Here is a 10804-nt window from a genome sequence, read left to right as displayed (position 1 = left end):
CTGTGCTAAGGCAGTCTCAGTCTCCTCTCTAATAGAGTGTAGGAGCCATGATCCTTCCAACTTCCATTGTTTAGTGTGCTAAAGCGATCACTGAAAAAGTAGACTTTTTCTTAATGTCCAACTAAAATGTGTTTGATTTGTACCCACAAGACTTTATTGGCTTCTGCAAAACGAAAATAAAGAGCTATAAACAAAATAAAAAAAGCACACTGAATACAGTCAGTGAGGTAGTTTGGCAAAGCTTTTACAATCTTCACTAGCCATTTACTGACCTGGACTATTGTACTGGGAAACTGAGGGACAACTGCAGTGCCAGTTCAACTTGTCACAGCGTCTTTTTAAAAATCTGCTCTTGTAGAGGCACCTTTACAGTCTCTTTTTGTTTGACTCCTACTTTTCGACACAAGTAGGTTAAGGAGTAATAAAACACCTTACCAAGTGTGAAGATCTGGTACATTAAGCAGAGACCACTGTAGGTTGTTACGGAGCGGTTTGTTTGCTCTAATTTTTAAACAAAGATATTTATGGAAAACCACAGTAGCAATGTGGGCAACAGCTTTTTACGGCGATTGCTCTGGGGCAGAGCATTTAAAGAATTCCTAAATAAATGATAAGCGAGGCAGTCTGGGAAAGCACGCTTAAAATGGACACTACCTTGCAGACCTCTTTGGATTTGGAGGAAAATTAGTTATGGTTTCTTCATTAATGTCTGTTTCCCAAGTCCTACTCGCCTGAAAGCGGTCTAAACACTGCTGAATCCTAACGCTGCAGGAAGCCAGTGCCAGTATTTTTATGCTTCCCTTCCTCTATACGCCAGCCATTTTAGTGGCAGCATTCTGAATAGCTTTTCTCCCTTGTACTGCCCTCCAATGCCTGTGTGTCAGGACCTACTTTACATATATGGAGTGTATGTGCAGAAGGTGCACTCCGGACGAGTACTAAGGGCAAGAAATCCTTCTGTGCACAGGACAGCCCATTAGGGCAGTAGTGCACCAAACAGCCGGCGGGTCACCCACAGAATTAGGTGGAATTGTAAGGCGGAGTCCTTCTACTCCTTTGACAACAGTGCAAACAGTTTAGCCTGTCTCAGCCCCCTCAGTAAGGAAGGACTCGTGAGCGGCCCCTACCTTCAATATTTTGGAATGATTGCATTATTTACAACAAAAACAAAGAAACATCCAACAACAAATTTAACACACCTTCAAAAGTATATTATCGGCACAAAACACCACAGGGTTAACACTGGGGTGGAGAGACAAAGGAATGAGAGCAAGGGTGCCGGATAAAGGCGGGGGAGGGGCTGAAGCAGGTTTCAGGGGGCGGCCCATTTTTTTGCACCCCCACAAACCCAGCACCCACAGTCTCAACATGCAAACAAGTCTCTACCCCAAGGTAAGTGGAACGAATTGCTAAAATAGTCTCATATTTACAATATTTACTCCAAGAAACCACAAAAATCTAAAATATAATCGAACCATGTTTTCTCGTAGTACCTTCAAGTAGTGTAGCTGCTGCAGTAGGCATCAGGAACGAGAGGCAGAGGCTCTGACCTGCCGCTAGCTAGGACAGTCACTTCTGTGGCCCAGATGCCTCGCCAGCCTACTCGCCCCTATTCGGTATTGCTTTTAGATTTGTTTTAAAAAAATTGCTTTAAAAGTGCAATGTTGCCACTACATTGAGGAGTCACCACTGCTGCAAGAACGTCTGGTCAAACAGTACCAGGCCTATCAATGGGACTGCTACTGGGGCATTCGAAGTAACAAGACCACCATTCAGACACCACGAGTGCCTTCAGAATCAGACATTATCTGTTGTAAGAAAGTGCCTGGCCTTTGGGATCCCCATACCAGGAGGATGACAGATTCCCAGGGGTGATTAGTATGTGGCTAGTCTAAGGGACACCCCTCCAGTCGCTAGTCTGCGATGAGACATCGACTTCCTGTGAAAGGCGATAGTCTCTGAGGCCAGTCCTCAATGTTATTCTTCATACATAACAAAGCAGCAGGCTTCACAGCACCCCAACACATGGCAGAATTCTACATGCCACACACACACAACTGCATGTGTCAGTTTCTACCCTGTGTTTTAATTTTGCCATCATTAAGAGATTGGAAGTAGACAAGAAAAGAGGTTATAGTAATCATGTAAAACATTTCTTCACATTTGACAACAGTCCTTGCTATTACTTTCCATCATAGGCAACAACTCCTCAAAATTTGATTCTGGGTTTCTTCTTAGAAACTAGAACCTGATACCTTAAAACCAATATCAATTTTATCAGCACCAAGGCAACAGGCTAAAGAATCTAAGATGACATAGCCCCTTTGGGATTGATTTCGGTATTGTGGTGTGGTAGAAGACAATCTGGCTGCGATCCATTGAAAAAATTCCATAAATGTAATGAGAAAGTGGCTGAAACCAGAAAAGGCGCTAAGTAAATGTGCACAAGGCCCAAAGGCTGACCAACACAAAAAAGCAACAAGCTTTTCTCACAAGGTCGAAGCCGCCAAAAACATCGCCAGCACCCTAGTGTGGCATTCCTTGAAGGAACATACTAGCAAAATCACACGCTCTACGGGGTTTGGAGCAGATGACTTCCGCGTAAAGAAAAAGAAAAGAACGTGTGAGCCCCAACATCTTTCACACAGGGATTGTGATGCTTTTTGAAGAATCAAGAATTAGATCAGGAGGGAAAGAATGCATGAAGGGTAATTCAGCTACAAAAGACTTGAGTTGTGAAATGAAGCAACTGCCGTGCTGAAAACAGTTTGCGGCACATCCAACATAAAGCCTCCGGCTTCACAGACCCAGCTGCTTTAATTACGTGCTTTTAGGATACATCAAGCCTGCTCTCAAGCGAGTGCAGTTAGAGCAGCTGCCGCCAGCCCTTTGAGATGTCCATGAGGAAAGCCTTTCCTCTCTGAAAGCACTCCCTTTCGCCAAGGGAAACCCTCAGCAAATTCTTCACAATCTCTTATGAAATCAATTGTTTCTGGAAATCAAAGGTCGGAGGCACCCACCTATCCCCTAGTGTGCACATTACCCTAACTTCCAAGATGCCACAATGTTCCTAGGGTTTCTCTGTGTGTCCAAAATACAAGCCCCATAATCTGGCAATAGCTAGTAATCAATCATGAAAATTGAGCTATTTACCTGAAGCAGGATTACAGCTCATATAACAGGGTGTGCTTATCTTGTGAAGAACCACTGTAAAAGGCGTGCTCTTGAAACCTTATGGATGGCAAACAGCTGCATCTTGAGTACAGGCTATGTCTCTTTAAAGGAGGCTGCTTTTATGAGCAGGGGAGAAAATTCAATGAGCTTACACAAATCAGAAATTGGAGATCCTGGTTTGGAGAAGTACCTGTGACAGCAGCACATAATGCTGGCATAGCACAAGGACAAACACAGAAATAGACCTGAAAAAGTGGTTCTGCAGCCTCAATAACTCTCTTGGTTCTCATTCTTGAGATTGCCCAGTACTGCTCTAAAAAGCACACTACGGTTATTGGTTGACCTCTGCTGCAAAGGAAAGTATCACTGCTCGATTAGATTAGCTAAATGAAAACACACAGAAAGTACGCTTAATGCTCTCATACAGTGTGAAACCTGCTGCCACCAGCAACTGAAACAAGCAAACATGGTTTACATAAGGCTATTGTTTCCTTTGCCCTGCAAGTGGCTTTGACTGTCGCAAGGAACCTACACAACCTTACTAGGTTCATTCTGGGATACAAGTGTCCTGTGAAGAGGTGGCAGCTTGTACCACTATACCCTGAAGACAAAACCTAGAACACTCATGGTGTGTACAGTGTACAGTAGTATTCCGAGAGGGAGTCTCTCCCAGTTCAACTCAGTACAAGGGGGAAACATAATAAAAGTTCGCTCATGCACGGATACAACCCTCGCTCAATACAGGCACAGGCCTAAAAATAAGTACCTAGGCACTAGCTTTTTGTAACCTAAATGGAATGAGTTTGCTTGTCACCTGGATTGAAATCTGGAACTTAATGAATTTCATGTAACTACCATTCTGTTCAAAATGCCAAGTACTGCATGCATGACACAAAGGGGAAACAGACTGGCAGGGCAGTAAACATTAGTGCCCAGGAAGCAGAGCAGCGTGCTCTTTTGGTGTATTCAAGGCCTATGGGATAGAAGTCTTTTCTGCCTCCCACTTGCATTACCAGTCGTCAAGTCAGAGTGGCTGGAGTAACGGCCTGCCTAAACCCTTCAGCTCCCAGGAAACCCAGGAGAGCTTTTACGTGTACCGGAAAAAAAGGAATGTGGTGGGAGTGCCGAAAGATTTCTTCTGAATGGGAAATGGTAAAACAGAACACCGCTTGTCACCCCCCCCACCCCCCAAAAAACTGAAAAAAAAATACTGTCGATTTAAAATATTTTGCTATCGAAATTATTCCCTCATGATCTGAAATGCTGTAAATTGGCATGTAAATGTGTGCCATATATATGTATAATCTCATCCAGGTAAGTTTCCAGAGAAGCGGAAGGCGGCAAAGTCTGGTATAAAACACCAGATCATAGACGAAAACTCAAGGACCCCAAAACAAGGTTTGTAATTTTAGACTACTATGTTTTGAGTTTTTTTTAATGACTTTAACTTCAAATTTTTATTTATGTTAGTTTTGACTAGGGCCCTTGGTATGATCCAGACTGGATATTGGCCAACACCCAGACTTCTGAGGCCACACACGCATCACACAAACAGGCCCCCTCCGAGGTTTCTGCATATGTGCAAATATATGCAGACCTAGATTATACCATACATAAACACACATCTATACAGTACTGTCACCACAACAGCCCCATTCAAAGTGTGCAAACTCTATTCCCACCACCCTCAACAAGTAATAAACACACACCACCCCGAGCAGTGCTTCTGGCCCACGAACTGACACCAGAATCCGCCAGGGGGAAATACCAATATCTGCTATATAATTTAAGCCTTCCTACCTCTGAAAGGCGAACCAGAAGCACTGCATTAAAAATAAAAAATCACCTTGGCTATGCCTGGAACTGAAAAAGTGACAATCGTATTGGAAACACTGGGGGTGCCCAGAGGACAATACATTCAGTTGAACATCAGCAAATTTATGGCTCAGTGGAGTTGCCAGTGCGGCAATTTGTCCTTCTCGGATTAACCGTGGCAGCGCCCTTAACACCTTTTGCTTTGAAATGTTATACATTTGTGCTGTATCAGAAACTTCCCTTTCTATCCTGTTTCCCCAAAGAGGTAGAGCAGGGGACAGAGAACCAGAAGGATTTCTCAGACCTCACATCCATCCGTCGCCATACTCCTCAGGTTCCCCCGCTCCATGGGGAGGAACTTTCCAAAAGGGAACAACCCTCATGCCGCAAGTTAACAAAAAAAAGTGCTTATTACTGAAGCAAGTGCTTTGGATCGGAGGCTGGGAGAACCTTCACCCGTTTATGCTCATAACAGAGTCCTCCCCAAACGGGGGAACAGGACGGGGGATGCCAGTCGGGCAACTGACATCTGCTGGGAGGTAAACTTTGGTATAATGAGTTTGTATTTTAGGGAAGAAAGCTTTAAATAAACAGATACTTCATCGAGCAGAATTCATTGCGCATTTCGAAAGACACGCAAAGGGCAACCTCAAGGGGTTGCCAACAGGGAAAATTCTCCCAGCCTTTTTTTTTTTTTTTTTTTAATTCTAGAATGCACTAGGGAAATTCGAACACCCAACTTTTGAAATAATGCATTATTACCAAAATCACTCAAGATTATTACTTAAAAATGTCAAGACTTCAACAACGCACTGAAAGGAGAACAAGACAAGTTTCCATTTTTAAAGTTATTTTTTTTGGGGGTGGGGAAGAGAAGAGCCATGGTGTCCTGCACCAGCCCCGGCACATGCAAACTGCTGTCAACAAACCACCCCATTAGAGGTCAGGAAATGGGAGGTAAGGGCTAGGACGAGGCAAAAAGCAAAAGAAAAGCGTATAAAAGAAAACCCCACACCCGTGAGTTGCTCATTGATTGTCTCGTCTCTTCTCATCGCCATAGAAATAACTAAAAGCTACAAACAATGCTTTTGATACATTCCTTACTGACCTAAATTAAATATTTCACACATATAGCTTAGAAGTGCTCACTCGCTACATACTGACAGCAAAAAAATAAGGTAAAACAGCCTACCTCTAGGTGATTCCAAGAGCAATGTACAGATGCACAGAGTCTACAGCTGGGTAACAAAGAGGCAGGGGAATCCCCCTTTGCAAGAGTTTTACATTGCATGAAATGTCTGAACCTGGTACTAGGTAGTCTGAAGTGATGCTGTGGCCTGAAGTCCCTGGTGAAGAGAAGATTCAGTGTTGCTGGGCTCATTTCTGTCTGGAAGTCTACTTCCAATGTTAGAGATTTAACCTATTGGGAGTCAGGGGCTGTCCATAACACCTGAAAATAGCTTGATCTTTGTCACAGGTGACTACAGAAAGTCTTAAAATGGATACTGGAACGTTTCAGGCTTATTGGACCTGGCATCAGCTCAAAATAAAGGGATCTCTGAACTCAAAAAGAGAGGCCAGGTAGGCTCATGCATCCAGGTGTAAAGCAGGACAAGGACAGACCTGCAGAAAACTCAAGGGAGTTCTTGGCAAGTTCAAAAATGCAGGAAATGTTGCACTGTCTCAAAAGGATCAGTTGTTAAACACAGCCTTGGAATAATGGTGTATGCAAAAAGAAATCGGACCACACCGGACAGCCCCAAAGCTCCAGAATCTAGGAACAACGATGTACCAGATCACAGGCCACGTGGAATGCTCCCTGTAGCAGTAAGCTTTAAAGCTGTATTGCCCAGCATGAGCATGTCAAGGCACATTCTTGTAAAAAGTTTGCTTAAAAGCCTTCTAGGTTAATGGAAGGCTCCTATTGCTTGCAACAATTGCGTACTCATGTGTGTGTGTAATGGCGGAAGGGCAACCACTACTCACGAGAACTGTGAGGCCCTGTGCATCTACAATGGAACAGCAGTATGTCTGGGAATATCAGCTGCAAAGGCAACTGGATCCACAAAACAAAGTAAGCAGAAAAAGAATATGAAAGGCAGATATCACTTGGATGCAAAGTTTCTAAACAATGTAAACATGTCTCTTTTTTTTAATGAGGAAAAAAAAAATCAATTTTTCCAGTTTCTGCACTGGTCTGCTGAACGGCTGTCCAACAACCTGCGCTGAGGTATAGTCTGGTGACAGAAGTTAACACTTTTTCCTTTGAAGATAAACAAGTGAGAAAGTGCATGTAGTGGTGAAGGGTTTGAATTTCATCACTCCTCGCACCACAAAACTGATGATGGACAGATCGGCTTTTAAGGGATGGTTGAGATCATTGGAATAATCTCCTCACAGGAGCAGGCATTGGTGGATGAGACAAGTAGAGAAAAGTATAATTTCTTCACCGGGCCATGACCTTTCTGGCTTACCATGGGTGTAGGCACCTTATGTCCTTATTTTGAGCCAGAAAGATGGCAGGTAAAATCAATGCACTGGGTTGTGCCAGGCAACAAGGAAGCATTATAAATGGCCATGCCACGGCATTCTCTTGGCCAGCAACCAAAGGAAGACATCCCTGCCCTAAAAAAAATACCTTCTCGGAGAGGACAATGAAAGCAGATGCACTCTTGGGCCGAGGAATGGAGCACAAGTCCACTCACAGTGCCCAATGTCAGGATGTTCTCCTGACATTCCAGCTTTTGAGTTTTCACATTTAGGTCCTATTGACTTCATGTATTCCTTTGAAAGTTTTAAATACGCTTCATATTGACTCTGACAACTGGCCGTAATCTTGTGGGGAAAAAATCAGTTGAAATAACCCTTACGTGGTTAGATGTACCTCTGGGGCAAGAAGGTAAAATATCTTGGCACAGCAAAATCAATCAGTAATTCAGGGTTCACAGAGTCACGTGTTACATGGACTTGATTGGTGTAGCAACCAAGGTGCCCACAGAATAATTCCCAGGCAATAATTCGTCAACAACCATCCCTTGGATGCAACTTTATCAATGACGTGTGACTGCAATCCGAGAAAGGTGGACGGTAATACAATCCATTTTTTTCTAGATTTGTTGGCAAAAAGGTGGGTGCAGGAGACCCAGACCATGAGAGACTGCCACCTTTTAGGGAGGCCCTTCTGCTGTATAGGTCGCTGGGGTGTTTCTTAGGCCTTCATAAGGACCATTTTTGTTGTTTCTTAATAGATTAGTGGCTTAATTTTAGTGCTATCCCTGAGCACAGACAATGTTCAGAAGTCCAAAGGAAACAAAAAGCACAGTACAACTCCACGGATGTAATTTAGCGCCCACCTCCAAATGTACAACTGAAGAAATTAAGATCAAACTTCTTTCTATTCTTTAAAAGTTATGTTGTTTTTGTTTTACTGTAAGAGGCGAAATTATTTGAGGATTATTTTTTATTTTGGAGCTGGAATGTCAGCAAGTAAATGGCATAATGTTTTTATCTTCTACAATAGATCTTTGCCTGGTATAATTCAAACAGAAAACTATGGGCAACAAATCAAATGATGGGCTCTATTGCCTTCTGCTCTTGACGGGTATATACACTGTGATATCTGAATGCAGTTCATATATTGTTCTCTATATATATATTAACTAACTTGCTGCCATCAGACACAGTATGTGCTTGAGAGCGAATAAAAATACAGACTAAATGATTGTAAATTAGGACTTTGAAGTGCACTTTGAACTAAAAAAAAAAAAAAGTTCCCTATTTGGGTAACTATTTCAAGCTAAAATTCATATTTCAAACAATAAACAAAAAATAAGCACCATTCAACCCTGACTTTTCTGCCTGGGTGATTCCACGCACAGCAAGAACATAAGTGAGGAAATGAGAAGTTGTAAGGGGGAGGCTTCATGGCTCCTGCATGGGTGGAAGGGTAAGGGACTGGGTTGGAAATTAAGCCCCGTAAAGTGCCTGGCTGGGGAGGAATGTTGCAGCAGTGCAAGTTGGGAGGTCAGATGACGAACCGCCATTGGCTAGCAGCAGCACCTGTTTGTGGTTTTTTTTTTTTTTTTTTTTTGCATATGAGGACATTTAGAGCTGCCTTCAGGATTTAACTTTAGTGTCAGCGTACAGTAGTTAGGAGTCTATCAAGTGTTCATCTTAGAATAGTCATGTACACAGAACCACACATACGCACTGAAACATACATACACGGAAATAAGGTCCATGAAAACGGAGCCCATTCAAACCATTAGCAGTGGCACTTGCTCAGAGGCCGCTGCGGCTCACAGTTCGGCACGCTTGGGTGGAGGGAAAAGAAAATGTCACCCATTAACACCTCAATTTCACCAATCCCCAGACCACAATATTTCATCTGACCCACGAAGTGCAAATTTTGCACTACAAAGCACCCGGCAATGAAAGCCAGCTACGATTGTGCGGGTAGGGGCCACAGAGGAAGAGGGATGTTGCCAGGGGTGAAAGGGGAAAGGCAACACTGGAAGATTAGGGAACACATATTTAAAGTTAAGGCTGTTTGATACTGCATCATATAGCAGAGGCCCTATAGAGCCCATGCTGCTAGGGAAAACCAGTGCAACGTGAGAAAAACCCTCCCACCACCTCCTCGAAGGCACTGCCATGCCCACCTGGAAATCTTTAGAAACCTGATAAAAGGGCCATGTGAAATAAAATCATGCTCTTTACTCCAACAACCACTCCAGAACAAAGCGAGGAGTCTGATTGCATTAATTTACCACTAAAAACTAAACACGGGGGTAGGGGTGGGTTGGAGGTCCGAGGAAGCTTTTTAGAAAAAGCTGTCTGCATTCAGTTGAGAATGCAATACTGGTCCGCTGTCCCTTAAATGAGATCAAACTGAGTAACAAAACACTACTGGCATCATCAGTGCAAAGCAAGCTTTCTTGGGCGAAGGGGTACAGGGGGTGTCTGTTGCTCTTCCTGTTCCTAAAGATTCCAGGCCATGGCAGTGCCCTGTAGAGCAGAGGTTGACCCTGGGAGGCCTTGCCCAGAGTCCTCCCCCCTCTCCCACCTGGTCTTGTTCTCCTTTAAAGTGCCCCAATATTATAGAACCTCTGAATAAATAGATTAAAGATATCAGATCACCCATCGGCTAGGGTTATTCGGAGTAACAGCCATCCAAGCCGATGGCAGTGTGGCGCTCAGTGGTGTACGGGCAGGAGTTGCCATTGGGCAAGGAGCCGCAGACTGCTGTCTTGGCTGCGATGCCGCAGTTTTTGAGTAGGTTGAAGCTGAAAGGGCTGAGGGCGTCTTTTGGTGGGAAAGGCTTCATGGTGGAGAGGATGAGGGCCAGGCAGTCAGCTACGTCCTTGTTGGGGGCGCAGGCCAAGGCTGGCGTATGACCTGAAACCAGAACGAACCTGTCAAAGAAATCTGGAACCAAGACAGAAAATATTTTATACAATGCCCCCTGCAAGGGTTCCCAAGACTAACAACCACCTCCACCACCACCCAAACGCTGCCCACTAATGGCCTGCACACACAAACCCCCACTCCCACCCCACACCCTTTACACAATGAAGTTCTTTGCTTGCTCCGATTAGTGTTAGCAGTGCAGAACGACTGGGCTGTGTATATAACAAATGGGCCTAGCAAGACGATCTCTGTCCTAGAGTGCTGGCTGCAGAACAACCAGAGTTTGTAGTGAGTGGGTGCAGGTCGGTCTGCAGAGAATGTGCTCCAAGGTACATAATATTTTGCAGCGAATGTACCGAGGTCATTTGGAAAGGGTGGATAGGTTTTAGCTTGCAGGAGAGGCATG

General features: G+C 44.0%; 1 protein-coding gene across 3 annotated transcripts in view; it reads right to left on the bottom strand.

Moving 5' to 3' along the window:
* Positions 1–5822: 5822 nt before the first annotated feature.
* The window catches only part of ANKRD52 (ankyrin repeat domain 52), a 387356-nt gene continuing 382374 nt past the window's right edge, over positions 5823–10804 (bottom strand). The window contains exon 28 of one of the 3 annotated variants that reach the window (XM_078686163.1): positions 5823–10416. In XM_078686163.1, coding sequence (XP_078542289.1) covers positions 10142–10416 — 275 coding nt within the window. In that variant the 3' untranslated portion in view covers positions 5823–10141. The remainder of the gene's footprint in view (positions 10417–10804) is intronic. The other 2 variants (XM_078686164.1, XM_078686168.1) reach the window with 2 other exon arrangements.

Source organism: Lissotriton helveticus, chromosome 1_1 (genome assembly GCF_964261635.1).
Source record: "Lissotriton helveticus chromosome 1_1, aLisHel1.1, whole genome shotgun sequence".
NCBI lineage: Eukaryota > Metazoa > Chordata > Amphibia > Caudata > Salamandridae > Lissotriton > Lissotriton helveticus.
This window is presented reverse-complemented; position numbering and strand designations above follow the sequence as displayed.